This window comes from Trachemys scripta, chromosome 1 (genome assembly GCF_013100865.1).
Source record: "Trachemys scripta elegans isolate TJP31775 chromosome 1, CAS_Tse_1.0, whole genome shotgun sequence".
Classification (NCBI taxonomy): Eukaryota; Metazoa; Chordata; order Testudines; family Emydidae; genus Trachemys; species Trachemys scripta.
In genome coordinates, this window is record NC_048298.1 from 64,326,326 (window position 1) to 64,341,300 (window position 14,975).

General features: G+C 43.1%; 1 protein-coding gene across 3 annotated transcripts in view; it reads right to left on the reverse strand.

The window, feature by feature from the left end:
- Window positions 1–2,994: 2,994 nt before the first annotated feature.
- PTPRB (protein tyrosine phosphatase receptor type B) overlaps window positions 2,995–14,975 on the reverse strand; it is an 87,387-nt gene continuing 75,406 nt past the window's right edge. For all 3 annotated transcript variants that reach the window (XM_034771414.1, XM_034771432.1, XM_034771423.1), the window contains 7 exons: window positions 13,126–13,202; window positions 12,184–12,318; window positions 10,526–10,648; window positions 10,158–10,321; window positions 9,154–9,289; window positions 4,577–4,697; window positions 2,995–3,642 (listed from right to left, as the gene is read on the reverse strand). In XM_034771414.1, the coding sequence (XP_034627305.1) occupies window positions 3,620–3,642; window positions 4,577–4,697; window positions 9,154–9,289; window positions 10,158–10,321; window positions 10,526–10,648; window positions 12,184–12,318; window positions 13,126–13,202 (779 nt within the window). In that variant the 3' untranslated portion in view covers window positions 2,995–3,619. The remainder of the gene's footprint in view (window positions 3,643–4,576; window positions 4,698–9,153; window positions 9,290–10,157; window positions 10,322–10,525; window positions 10,649–12,183; window positions 12,319–13,125; window positions 13,203–14,975) is intronic.

Consider the following 14,975-nt stretch of genomic DNA (forward strand, 5'->3'; position numbering starts at 1 on the left):
TAGGAATAGTAACGTTGAATTGTACTTGGTCTCACTTTGCTGTCTATTGTTGCAACACTTTGCTTTCCAAGGCACAGCATCAACTCCATGGCATATTATGTAAGCTGAACACAAAGCCGCTCTTAGGTCTTTATGGGCACTACAGCTGAAGGGAAATTCTTTATGTAGCGGCCTAAGGAGTACTTTTTTTGGCAGGCATTTATCAAGCACCTTTAAGCCATATAAATAACTATAGCAGCAGATATAATTTATAGAGTTGCACTTTCATGACATCGTCACAGTGTGTCTATTGCAATCATTTATTTCAATGACCTAGTTGTAATTAAAAAAAATAAAAAAAACCTCTTCTCTAAATCTCTAGCTATGTTATATGAAAGTTTTTGCTAAAATAGGTAGTAGGCCTTGCATTGGTATTGCACAGACTAAAACAATTCATCACAATTGTTATTAAATACCTGTCAATCAAAAAAAATGGTTAACGAAGGGCCCAGTCCTGCAAATGATGATGTACGTAAGTGCCATTGCTCATGTAAATAGTCCCATTGCCATTAATTGGACTAGTCACATTGGGGGTGGGGGTGAGGGGGATTTACAAGCTTGGGCCCCAACTGTGCAAATCCTAGCTCAAGGGTTAACAACATCGAGTGTTGCTTTTTAACCTTACAATTGGAAACCATCAAGAAGGGGATTCTTAGCCATACAGTATATACAAATCTTCAGTTGAAGATTATTTTCCTTAACACCTGTCTTTCTTCAGTACTGCAGTTCCTTATAATCCAGCCTTTTGCTTTAACAGTTCCCTATTGGTTCTGGCATTCTACTTCAAGGCACAATAAATATAATTAATTATACTAACTGGTGGCTTGCACCAAAAATATTACAGCGCTTCTGCCATTTATTTGTTCTTAGTTATACTGGCTCCATATGACTATGTCAGCTTATTAGCTAGCATGCAGAACCAGTCAGAGAGAGAGAGAGAGAGAGAGAGTGTGTGTGTGTGTGTGTGTGTGTGTGCGCGCGCGCGCATTGTCACATATCTAGGGAGAAATGGAAAGCTGTTCAAGAGCACTGTATGCGACTGTTTAGGGCTGCTCATCACTTTATTAAATGACGGGAGGCAAAAGTTCATGACCTAGAGGTACTGTTAGCATAAAGAAATGATGAAAACAGACTTTGGCTACGACATCATGTTTTGGCTGCTGATCTGTGCACGTTGCAGGCATAGCGGCAGGAAAACAACTTTAAAAAGAGGAATATGCTTTGTAGGCTTTTGAAAACCCATGAACTACATATATACACCATTTACAATCATTGACTCGTGCCCGCCAAGCGTACACGATTGAACAGGTTTCAGTTCCTTAGCAGAAAAAAATGACATAGTACTAGCTCGTGAGGAATAGGGTATATGGTACATTTGATATTCCTTCGAAGTGTAATTGTACTGATGGTAACTAACCTCATGCTTCAATCACTGCTGCAAAAAGCAGGGAAGTAGATGAGGATGGACTCCAGCGCACATAAAGAAGGCTAGTGGTGGCTTTATGGATAAAGTAAGTGAGAGCAAGAGAATGAGTGAGAGTGTGCGTGTGTGCGCGCACACGCACTTGCTTTATGGCTAAACTCTGTTTGTCTGGGGGTTCACCTGTGGAGCAAGGGGTCCACAGGCCAGGGAATCAAAGTCATTGTCACACAAAATTGTCCAAACAGTTAAAGCAGCCTAAAGCTTTTGAGCAGCTGTGAAACCTTGTATAAAGGGAGGTCTCTGGAGCAGCTGCTGGAAGGGTGTCTGGTAAGGAGTAGGGGATGCCAGAGTGAGTGACGAGGCACAGGGACTGTAGGGATGGTCCTGTCCATCTAGCGGAATTTGGGTGACCTGCAGTGTTTTTGAGTAGAAATCCCTGCTTGTTCTGTGTTGGCCAAACGCAGCCACTCCACTGAGTGGAAAATTTGAGGAAAATTCTGCAAGGGCAGCCTTGGCGTTTTCCTCTGCTCTTCCATTGTCACCTTCATGGGTATTTCTGCAGCAGGGAGGGACTACCCCAGCATGAGAGATGCAAAAAAAAGGCCTATGTCCTTCTCTCTTCCTGGAACCTGAGGCTCGGTTCCTTCTTCTCAACCCTAATACATGATTTTATTTTAATTCTGTGAACCAGGAGCTGTTTTCTCCTCACAGCTGGGGCTCTCCTGAAGTGCTGGCTGGGACAGTATTAAACTCTATGGGCCACACAGCCTGCAGTGGGGGTACTGACATGCCAAAGAACAGGGAATTTACAGCATCAGAGGCTTATTTGAACAAGTTCTCCTCCAAACAGCTCTGCCCCTTCCTTTCAACAAAAATATTCTAAGTTTTTGTCTTGTGGCAGGCTAAGCTTTCACCAGATAACCTGTGTGGGAGGAGATCGGAAGGCAGGCTGAACTACCAAGCCTTCCCTTTCTCCTTTGGAAAGGATTGTTCTTTACACAAAGCTTTCATTATATTTTAATAATGAACAGTCCCTTTCCTGTTAATTCAAAGTGAGTTTTTATAAACACACAGAAACAAATGCTATTGATTGGAGTGGTCAGATTACAGTATCTTCAAGGGAAAAGTGATCTCCAATAAAGAGCCATGGCAGCTTAAATGCCACTATTACTGTGAAAACTGTTTCCATCTTTGGCATCTGTAAATCTGTATATTCCTGGGGGGGTCTATACTGATGTTATCCAGCCCAGCCTACTCTTTAAACTCTCTTGATAATGACTTTTATTTTAAAGAGGGATAAAAATTGCCAGGTTTTGCATCCTCACAGAAGTAAGTCTCTGCATGTCAGTCCGGGTGAATGTACGTGTAGTTTATTTATTGTCTTTGGCTGCTGTATGCATTCATTTACATAGTCATGTAGGTCAAATCTAAATCTGACCTCCCATCAGAGTAAAAGACGAGTTCTATTAAACTTCAAGGCAACATATGTTAATATTTTTTCACTAACATTCAGATTACAGTGAAACAGTTGCTCATAGTGAAGTGGACGGTTTTTTATTTGGATGTTAATGAGCTTTTGGTAAATGGTACATTGCAGTGCCCTGGCATTGTGGATTTCATCCATTCTGATCAAATCACAAGCAATCAGCAATCAATTTAAAGTTTAGAATTCCTATGTAGGACTACTATCTTTTATCTAACATGTATCTTATTTCATCTTGTGAACACTGAGTCAGCTAAAAAGGCTGGCTATCCTTAATGGATTTTTCTTGTATATTAAGTGCCAATACATAACCTATTCCAAACTCAGCAGTTCTTTTTGACACACAGTTTAAAATAGTTTATGTAGAAAAGTTCCTAAAAACTTTAGTATGGAAAAATAGTATTATCTGAAGCTTAATATTAATATAAACATTATAGAAAAAATACATATTTACATAACACCAAAATACAATTATATACAATAATATCTATTACACTTAAATTATATATCTTTAAAAAAATCACCAGACTAATAAATTATACAAAGCTTCAATAGAAATGTCTGGCGCTTCTCTAGTGCATGAAACACACACACACACACACACACACACACACGCACACTCACTCACACAAAGTTAACAGATCTGATCACAAAAGCAGGTGTCTGTTACATTCTTAGTGTCTCGAATAAACAGCATCTGAAAGCAAGGAAAACAGATTAGAAAAATCAGCAGTCTGTTTTATTTTCATCTTTAGCAGATGAATATGCTGTGTGGAGAAGTGGCGGAGCACCAGCACTGTCTAGCGATTGGTATGACAAGAGGGAGGCACTGAGCAAGTTCCCACTCACAGCTCCGCCATAACACTTCAGTCAGGAGTTGTACAACTCCTGTTATTTCAGTCTTTGGCCTCTCACATGTGGAGGTGGGAGTCAGATCACCAAATTCTTTTCCACTTGAGAAAGGAGCCAGGCTTTGAAGATAGGTCATCAACAATGGAAAGCAAATGTCACTAATTACTGTTAAAAATCACTTGTGTTGCACTGGAAATACACATGGTGTTTCATGAACATAAAACATTTTCTCTCTCCCAACAAGCTTCTAAGTAAAATGGGCCAGACAAATGTGAGATGTGAAGTAAGAATATGCAAGGGAAACCAGGAACAGACAGTTGGTGAAGTGAAGGAGGAAGCAAATATTTTTGGGTGGAGTGAATTTTAATGAGGAGGAGAGAGGCTTGGAGGTTGTTCCTATCATAGGGGACATCTTAATAGTGTGTACGATAGCAAGAGTGTGAAAGAAAGCTAAAGGGCGTAGTAAGGTGATGGCACTGGGAGGTGTATAAGGTGTGAGTGGGTGGTGTAAGAGGAAATGAGATCAGAGACTTAGGTGTGGAGGTGAAGCTGGGATTTAATGGGGAAGCCAATGGAGAGGAGAATGAGATGGCCAGAGTGACAAGAGAGGAAGACAACTGTAGCACCAGCATTTTGGATAGAGTGGAAGGGAGCAGAGGTGAGAAAGAAAGTCTGACAGGAGGTTATAATAACCCAGGCAAGAGATTATGCAATATGTCCCTGGCTATTAAATTGTGAATCTGAAACACTTTATAATTCAATAACTTTGTCCTACCTACCTCTGTGATACTCTGGATTCACATTTTCATATATTGGAAACAAGGGATTTTCTTGTTCACTGCGTAGCTTTCTTGCTCTTAACACGTCTCTCACACACTGATGTAAATAGACATACTGACACTAGAAAAGAGGGAGGGAGGTGTCAGAAATGAGTGAAATCTGCAAAGGAGTAAGAGGGTCTTACACTCAGATGCCATTGAATGGTAAAACATGGAGTGTTTTGCAACACCTTTGTTCCAAGGGAGATAAAAAGCCATGTCAGTTGTTATAGGAATGTGATCTTTTTCATAAGATTTTTATTTGAGTGGGTTTGGAAAATTCTCCAATGAAAATTTTTTCCACTGGAAAACAGCATTTTGTTGAAACTGAAAATTCCTATAGGAGCATGTCAATATCAACAACATTTCTTTTCAAAAATAAATAAAAAAATAGTTTCCAAAAATGTCAAAATGTTCTGTTTTGACAAATTTGGAATGGAATGTTTAAATTTTTCCAAATCAAAATGGACTTTTAGTTTTGAAATAGCTTTCATTTCATACTGTTAAAATAATGAAAAAATTAAAATATTGAAATAAAAATGAAATGTTTCCATTGACTTAAAACTTGAAATTTTTCCAAAATTTTCTGGGAAATTGCAGAATTATTTCATTTCATTCTGATTCAGAACTAAACCAATTTTGAAATAGCAGAAATTCCTGTGACATGGACATTCTGGGTTCTGCACAACTGATCTTTATAGCAGCTTTCCAGTTCACTGTTGCTACCCATGCAAAACATTAAGCCTCATGTGACACAATGAAATAAGCCCTAGTCAAGTATGTTTTTCTACCTTCCTGATAACAAGAGTAGGATGTGCTCAGGGCTACTTCCATGCTTAGCAGGGAAGTGCAGTTAGGCCCTATTTATACTGGACAAGGAAAGCCTGTGGGATACTTTTCTAACAAATTATATTTAAATATGGATGTTTTTTACCAGAAGGAGTCTATGTTCTTTCCCTTGCCAGTGCTGACAGGACTTAGATGTGCTATAAACTGTTTATTAGACTATGATATTGGCTGTGACGTCCCTAGTTTTCCAGAAAGGTTAGCCCTTGTCTATGTAGGCCAAGTGAACTGTGTTGTCTCCTTTCTAAGGATAGTGTTTGAATAGTTTACTAAAAAGGAGCTAAGATGTTGTTTTGACCAGTGTGGACAGGACCTAACTGATATGATCTGCTATTTACCCAGGTTGCCTTTGCTTATACATAAAATGCTAATTCCCCATGCCTGGCCATTCTCTCAGACCAATGACCACAGGAACACTAGCATTACACGACAAATGTATTATAGTACCCATAGACCCGTAGACATTAGTGAATACGTCCTCATACTAAGGCTCTTGCTTTTAATTTTACTTTGCCTTAAAGGCATCATTGCCCTGGGGAATACAATTTTTTTTCAACAATTTCTCTTCATTTGCATAACAAGTTTAATTGTTGCTCTATACTTTTTTCTCTACTGTCCTCTCTCTGGGAAAATTATGAAACCTGCTGTCATGCACATAAGGCTGCTGTCTCCAGGGAACAGAATTCTGCACCCCACCCACCTATTCAGTGGAAATCTGGCCAGGCCACAGCATCTTCAGTTAGCAGATACTGCTAAGGGCTCTTGCTGTGAGTGAAATGGGACAGTGATTCCCTGCCAGTTAGGCAGCTGTGGAGACTGCTCCCTACCATGCTAACCAATATTATTTCATTGTTTCCTTGTGCTCTCCTGTGGTCTCTTGTCTGGAGTTTACAATCTATGTCTCACGCAGGGGCTGTCTTTTCATTCTGGGTCCGTACATTGTGAAGCACAATGGGACCCTGCTCCATGACTGGGGCTCTGAAGTGCAGGGGTGGCAGGTTATATGGGCCCATGGTGCCCATGCTCCAGCAAATCCAGGGCATGGGGACTCAGCTCTACCAATGTTCGGGGTTGGGTCTCTCCCCTGGCCCCAGGCGTGCCTCCCCCGGAGTGTCCCTGCCTGCACCCTGGGCAGTGGGCGGCTGCCCTGCTGCTCCACTCTGCGCTCTCTCGCCAGCCGCTGCTGGCTACAAAAGGGAGCGGCACCGGCAGCAGACTGAGGCGGCAGCTGAGGAGGAGGGGAAGAGGCACACACGTGATGGCAGCCCTCCCCTCTCCCTCCCCGGCAGCCACCACAGGGGAGGCGAGGGGGCTTCCTGGACCTGAGAGGAGCCTAGTCCCTAGGAGCAGGTGCACTGATTGTGCTGGGTGAGTGTGCTGCCGGGGGGAGAGAGAGGTCCCTCTCCCCCAGAGCTCACTGCTGCCAGCGGGGAGCAGGTTGGGGGGGACTGTGGAGTCCTCTTCTCTGGTCCCAGCCCCAGGGTAGTCTGACTGCACCCCAAACTCCTCATCCCCAGCCCCACCCCCCACCCCAGAGCCTGCACACCCAGCCAGAGCCCTCACCCCCTCGCACTTCAACCCTCTGCCCTAGCCTTGAGCCCCTCCCACATCCCAAACCCTTCATCCCCAGCCAGAGCCCTCATCCCCCCCACCTACCCCCACATAGTGCAATATAGGGAAACTGTTAAACGCTTACGGTTTCCAGTCCATTTTTACATTATTTTAAAAAATATATATCGGCTTACAAAGCAGGTGTGTGTGTGGGGGGGCAGGACTTGGACCCGTTCTGGGCACCACCAAGAATTATACAAACTTGCCGCCCCGCCAAGGTGCTACTTCAATATAAATAATAGAGTGACCACTTCCATCTGCCCACCTTCCCCATCCTGGGCTCTCCCAAATTAATAGGTGAAAATAAAACCTTCTCTTTACATAAATACAGAAGTGGATTTTGGAAGTTTTTCTAATGAAGCCATGAGTCATGAATATGGTTCATGCCAGATACCTCAGGTTCAGTGGAGCCTGGAACTCCAGCACTTCCCAAAATAGTTTACTAAACACAACCCTTGTAGTAGTTACCTCCATCCCAGAATTATGGGATACCTTCAACACAGGGAGAAGCACCAAGAGAAGGAGAAAATCATTTATAAAAGGTTTGTTAGAACTTCTTTCTGTGCTGGATGCGCTCCCTAAACTGGGAAGGGAAGAGATCAGAATATTAATCTGGGCTCAATTCAGTTCTCATTTTTGCTACGATTTTATCCCGGGATTGTTCTGGGGATTCTCACTGTTTGCAGTATTGAGCCTGTCTACTCCAGGAGCTCAGGTGGGACTCGAGCCATCACTGCAAGGGTTCGGGATAAGATGGAAGAGGTGCTGGTAGCTGTGGTGGGTTGTTTCCACAGCATAGTATATGAGTTCTCCACACTCCTGTCAGACATTTTACCTGGGTAGGGCATCTGATTGGGACTTTCTGCCAGGCCGACCCCGAAGATCCACAACCAGGTCTGGGAAACTCTGACTTTGTACTAACTAGAGCTCTTCAGTGATTAAGATAGCCTTGAAATGAAATTCATGTCTTCTCATGCTCATGTGCGGCTTTTGCAGACGTCAGCAAACTTAGCCACCCAGAACATAACCTCCGAATTGCAACAAAAAGCTACACTGGTATCAGGCTGCACAGCCCAGTAAACCCACTCCAATTTCTCTATTATCACGTTCCACAGAGACAATGTACAAGCTGCGTCCATTACTCTCTGTTATTAAATTAGTCCCTAAGTGTTAAGCCACCATTCTCTGAAAGTGATTTTCCTGCACTTTTAAAAGCATAAAAGACCTGCTTATCCTGTGCTAACAGAATAGATTCAGTCCCTTCTGTATAATGCGTTAGGAAAAGATTGATCTTTCTTCCCAATAGCATAATGAAAGATGGACACGTCAGCCCAGTAAGTACAAGGACACCACACAGCTGCAAGGTCAGAGTGCTACCGTTTTAAAATAATAAACACTTGAGTAATTTTCTCCATCCTCCATTGTTTTCTCCCTTTACGTCCGCCTAGCTATCCATCTTAGTGCCCATCTCCAATGTACTTAAATGCTTATGTTCCTTCCCCAAATATATTTATATAACTCAGTAACTCCAGTGCAATGTGCTGTTAAAGGTCTGCTGCATTACATTCATGGGGATGACTGCAGTTCAGTGGTGGGTGAAGTGATCCCTATTTCTAAGATGTGAATAGAACTTGATATGTAAGGGCCTGATGCAGCTCCATGGAAGGCAATGGAAAAAAATCCCACTAGCTTCAGCAGGAATTAGATCAGGTTCTAAGTGCTACAGTACTAGGGTGACCAGACGTCATGATAAAATCCGGACAGTCCCGATATTTAGGTGTTTGTCCCACGTCCTGACCGATCTTTGGTTGGGACGCAATTTGTCCCGATATTTCGCTCTGCCGGCAGCACTTGGCTTTTTTTTTTTTGCTCCGCCGGCGGATACCCCCCATGTGTCCCAATATTTTCTTCCTCTCATCTGGTCACCCTATACAGTATCTGTTAACTATCTTACAGTGGTGCCACAAGGCCTAATTTATGAAGTGCTTTGAGATCCTCAGATGAAACAGTCTCTGTGTTCAAACTATTATTAGTATATGAATGATGAAGATGTGCCGTTCTGTGCCATATCCAAAGCTTACCTCTGTCTGAACCATGTGAACCCTGTGAAGTCTTAGATCATGCACTGCTCCATAAATATCCACTGAGTCCTTAGAGTCTAGTTGCTGAAGGATTCGGTCCAGTGCAATGAATGTGCCTGTCCTACCAACACCAGCACTGAAAAGAGATGGAAAATACAAACCCACTGGGTCAAAGCTCTCGCCATCTTTACATTTCACTCAGATTTGCATTGCTATAGATTCATCATGGTCTTTGGTCTCACTATACAAGTGGCAGCTCTAGGATTTCAGATGGGAATAGTTTACAGTGGAGCTAGATTTTTCGTTTGGAGTCACAGAAGAACTGGTTGTGATATCTCCTGTTCGTCACTATGGATCAAGTTAGGCTGACAGTTCAATATATCCAAATCTGTTTGTAAGGAGACCTTCAAGCTGTTTTCTTTCTAGAACCAGCAGATTCAGACTATGACCCTGAATAAGGACCCAAATGTTGTAGTTATCCTACAAAGCTTTACATTTTTGGGTGAGGTTCTTTGGCCTGTGTTATGCAGGAGGTCAGATTAGATGGTCACAATGGTCCCTTCTGGCCTTAAACATCTATGAAGATCTGGACACACATTTGCAGCTCTGATTTACCCCTAGTTACATTTTTTCTTAATTAAAAAGGGGTAATGAGACTTTGGGCCAGAGCCAGCAGTGCAAAGGAGACTTAAAATATCTGCCAGAATGCAGCAGCTGAGGGTCCCCCTGGAATAGCAGGTGTGCCAGGGACAGTGCTCTACTGATCCCACCTGGAGGCAGGACCTCCTCAGAACTGTTATTCACTGCCACTAGTTGGGCACCCAGCATCTCCCAGGATGAGGGGATGTGTGTCAAACACCTAGCCCACAGTCTCTCGATTAAAGCCTGGGCTGTTCTATAGAAATTTAAGCAAAAGTTACCCCCTGACAAACACCAACAGTAGAGATCTTTTAAATATATTTGATAAAACTCCTGAACCAATGACATCCTGCTTTCATTTATACCTGCAGTGCAGAATGGTTGGTCCGGTGTCCAGAGTCCTGTTGATATAATCCCTTACAGTTCTTACAAATTGGATCAGGGACTGGGTGGTCTCTGGAACTCCATGGTCTGGCCATACTGTGTAATGAAAGTGACGAATGAGCCTCTTTGAGTCAAGCTGCTCTTCCTGTCAGATCACAGAAATGTGGATAATTAGAACAGTTAAGAGGCAGATGTTCTAACACACCATGTCTTTGTAATGAACATCATGTTCTGTTACAGCTGCCACTAGGGAGTAGGTCACTGGAGAGCAATCAGGATGTGTGAGGTTTAACCATTCTAAGTTTTCCTAACAGATTTTTAAAAAATAAAATAAAATAAATAAACATACACTACAAATTTTAAACTCTCTTATTGTCCATTCCGGAAGCACTGACTCAGATAGCATCTCAACTATCAGGTCTCCGTAATACAAGGAATCCTGGTCCAGGGGCCAGTAATGATCGCACTTCACCTGTATGGACAAAGAAAAGAGTGTTTCAATAATAACAAACAGCTGGAGCCAACCTGTCATATTTAAACAACTTATCTGCTCAATTTTTGCACAGGGTTCCTAACTGTCCCCGCTTCCAGGGAGGCAAGAAGCAGTCATGCATCAGTAGATGGACAATTAAGGCAGCTAAAATAATCCATATGCACATGTAATCAACAAAGGACCTAAACACGTGCTTAACTAAGTATGCAAGAGGTCCCACTGAGTTAGGCATTGCTTAAGTACTTTGCTACGTCAGGGCCTAAACAGCAAAAAGCATTTCTACATACAGTTATGATTGCTTGCACTCTTTAGACTATGTTTAAAGCAGAGGTTGATCTGGGCTGATTCGGTGAACCAGTACTTAAGTCTCTAGCTCTTTTATTTGCTAAAGACAACCTTACACCTTACATGCTTACCTTACATCTTTAGTTGCTAAAGACAACCTTACAACCATACATGATCAGAGTATGAACCAATTCAATGATATCTACCTGAGTCTGAAGAAAGCCTGACACAACAGCTCTGAAAGAAGCATGCATTGTCTTATTCATGACAAGGGTATCTTAATTATAAAGCCTAATGCTTGCAATTTAAATGTCAACATTGTTAAGTGTTTTACTGTTGATCAAAGCACATGAAAGCACATGAAAAGAGGAGGGATGATCATATTAAGAAGATCAGCTGTGAGTAGAGTCTTGTCTTGATAACTCAAGAAGATGGCGCGTGGACCGCTACTTCCCATGCTTCCCCCCAATTCAATCTCTGGTTTAAAGAGTGATTGGGAATGCAGGGAGGCTGCTCTGGCTTTTTTAAAAAAACAAAACAAATGCAATGGACTTGGATGTAACCATTACCTGTGTGTGTCTATATGGGGGCATCAGGAAAGGAAAGAATATTTATGGTTTTCCCAGTTTAGTCACTTGCTTTGTACCATACATAGAAGATGTTTTTATGGTGGCTCATATTCGGATTACAGCACTATAAGTTTTATGAGGTTGTCATGGACAGTGAAATAAGTAAGTGTAAGGCCCAGAGGAGTTTCATAATTGTAATATACTAACCTTAAATAAATAGACCATGAAGTACATTATTTTTATTGATTTCCACCTTTGTCCTCCCATATCTCAACCCTTTGTACATTATGCAGTGGGTTCTATTCTTAGCTCTCTCACTGACCCGCTGTGTGTTACCTTGGATTAGTCACTTCACCTCTTTGTGCCTCTGCTTCCCCACGTATCCTTTTTCTGTCTTGTCTATTTAGGCCACAAGGGCCAGATGTTTAAAGGCATGCAGGCACCTAACTCCTACTGCAATCAAAAGAGATTTAGGTGCCTAAATAGCTTCAAAAACCTGGTTCTAAGCTCGTAAGGGCAGGCATTGTCTCTTACTATGTGTCACTGCCTAGCATAATGGGACTTTGATCTCAGCTGATGTCTGTGGGTGTTAGTGTCATACAAATAATAAATACAAAATTTAAAAATAGTAATGAATAAGCAAGAAACCTCGCTACTCACTCGGCCCTTCTCGACACACTGGGTTACCATGACAATATTGTGAACATTCTGTTCCCATGCCATCTTCCAGAAATCATCTTTGGTGCCAGGCAAAGGGCCCTGAGTCGCAATGTATTCCCTGCGAAAATTATTGCCCTACGAATTCAGGAAATTCCAGTTAGTTTCTATAATGCCAGAAAACAGACCTTATAGCAACTGCAAACAAACCACCACTGTTATGACATCAACATCTTCACTGCAGCCACAGCTTGAAAACTAAAGGACGCCCTAAAGTCTGGAAGCAGAAGGCTGGTGGGAGCAGGGAGGAGGAAGAGAAAGTGCCAGTGTATTTAAATATTGCTGGAAGGTATTTATTAGAATTAGTCAGAGATTTTTCATCTTTCTATTGTGTTCAGCACTGCCCTAGGCATTTTGAACCACTGTTTTGTTTTGTTTTGTTTTGCTGTTTGCCGTTAATTAACTGAGCTCTGGATTGAAATCTGGATCGTTAGGGCTCTGCTATTATCAATCATAATTCCCTGGCAAAGGGCACAATTGTAATCTCAGCCAATTTCACCATAATACATGGTGCAAACACTTTCAGGATGCAATGCAAGTCCGGAAGTATGATCTCAGTGATAGCTGTGCTTCTTGCAGAAATTGTATAAAAACAGTGACCTTTCAGAAGTTGTCTTTGGCCAATTATAACAACAATCTTATATGACTATAGCAATCCAGGGAAGAGGTTTTAAGAGCTGACTGAATCAGTCTCAGTTAACTGAATGGCAATCAGACATGGCCTTTCAGCACACACACAAAAACAGTTCTCAGATTTTTAGTTAAAACCAGTGAAAATATGAAAGGAGGGAGCCCTAAGAATCTAGCTACATGTTAAGTTTCATAGGAAGGTGAAATTATCATTGGAGAGACAAGGACTATAAAAAACACCACTGAGCCACTTACTGGTATGTAGCTTGCATTAATATAATCTGAGCAAGGATCATCATCTACATTGGAAAGCTTCACTCTCGACGAATCATCTGGGAAGAAATGTATTACAAGAGGTTTATGCCTAGGTCTTGATTTTTCATCCCTTTCACATAAATGGAAATGTGCCCATGTTAAAATACCAACTGCACTTTCACGGTCAGAGTTGGAAGGTTTGTTTGCAAATGATAGCCACCCACATTTGTACAACACCTTTCACCAGGGGGGTTCCAAGGCACATGGCGGCCGATAACGAGATTGTATGCAAGGAGCTAGAACCGCAAAGGTCCATAGGCGCGTAATTGCCTCGTTTGGCACCTCAGTCCACAATGTAGGTGCCACCGGCATGCTCAAAACTACCGCTAAGCTCCTGCCTACCCCGGTAAGTGTCTACGTTTCCGATGGTGGGCATGTGCAAAGCTGCCTAACAGCTGATATCCACCCACAGCTAACGAACCGCTCAGAACTGTTGCTCAAGCTGAAGCTCGAAAGCAGGATTCTCAAGCTAGTGGTTTCCCACCAATCTCACGTGTGGGGCCCGACCCCAGAGATGTTGGGACACCCCTTCAGGATCAGCCATCACACAAACGAGAGTGTGAGCGTCTGTCCCCAAGCGTAGTGGCCAGAGTATTCACTTAGGATGCAGGAAATCCAGGTTTAAGGCCCTCCTCCAATTATTTATACTAAGTGGAAAGCTCCAACGGGACAGACTGAGAGAGATCCACCCACAATACACAATGCCCTGTGGGCTAGGGACTCTCCTTAGATGTGGGATTTGTGGGTTCAAGTCCTGGTTTCAAATCTGAGTGGAGATTTGAAAACAGGTCTCCCACATTCCAAGTGAGTGCTATAAACACAGGGCTATTGGCTACAGTGGGGTAGGTCTCTTGTCTTTCAGGAGAATGGTCTGGGTTTCATCTGCTAGGGCATGGGCTTACCCAGCTCAGGTGTTTAATGTCAGGAGAGGATTCATGGTGGAGAATTCTGAGTGGAGGGAGGTGCCTCCCTCTGGCCTGTCAGGTAAGTAATGGCCCAGACCAATGGGAGCAGATGCCTAAGTACGTTTGTGAATCTGGGCCCTTAGTCCTGTCTCCTTCCTTTTGCATGACACTGATGGTTTCACAGGATCCCTGTGTTGGGTGCCTACCTCCCCTCATGCATTGATGGGGAGCCTAAATGTCTAACTCAGAATGGAGGGCTGGGCAGGGCACCTAGTGGTTAGGCTCTGCAATGCCTAAGTACCTTTGTGGATTTAGCCCAGGGAGACTTCACCCCATTTTTCCACAGGTGAGCGCAATCCCATTGTAGAGCACAAGCCTCTTCCCTGGTTGTGCTCTGGTGGATGCCAGCTACTTGAAAGAGGTAGGGAGTTAAGGTAATGGTGGGACTGTGGCTGCATCCCTCTTTACCTCTGAAGGCAGGGCCAGCTATGCACGGAGGACAGCATACAGTCTTCCCCTTGACAGAACAGCAGTGTCCCCACTTCACTGTGCAGTACCCTGAGAAAATGCTGGGTGACTGAGCAAGACAGCATTCCTCCTGAGTCTCTGGCTGCAGAGTTGCCCATCCAGGGCAGACTGAGACATAAAGGTACCAGAGCGCCATACACACTTTGGGTACTTTTACACGGCAGTTGGGTGGGTACTTCCCAGCACGGGTAGACAGAAAAGTACAACTCTGCTTGAGTTAACGTGCTACAAATACAAACCCTCGCAGACCTACTGGGTATGTACGTGGGTGGGTAGCCTGAGCCACCGCTCGTGCTACCCCCAGCTACACTGCTATTTTAAGTGCACAAGCCACCATATGTCTGTCTGTCTGAGCTG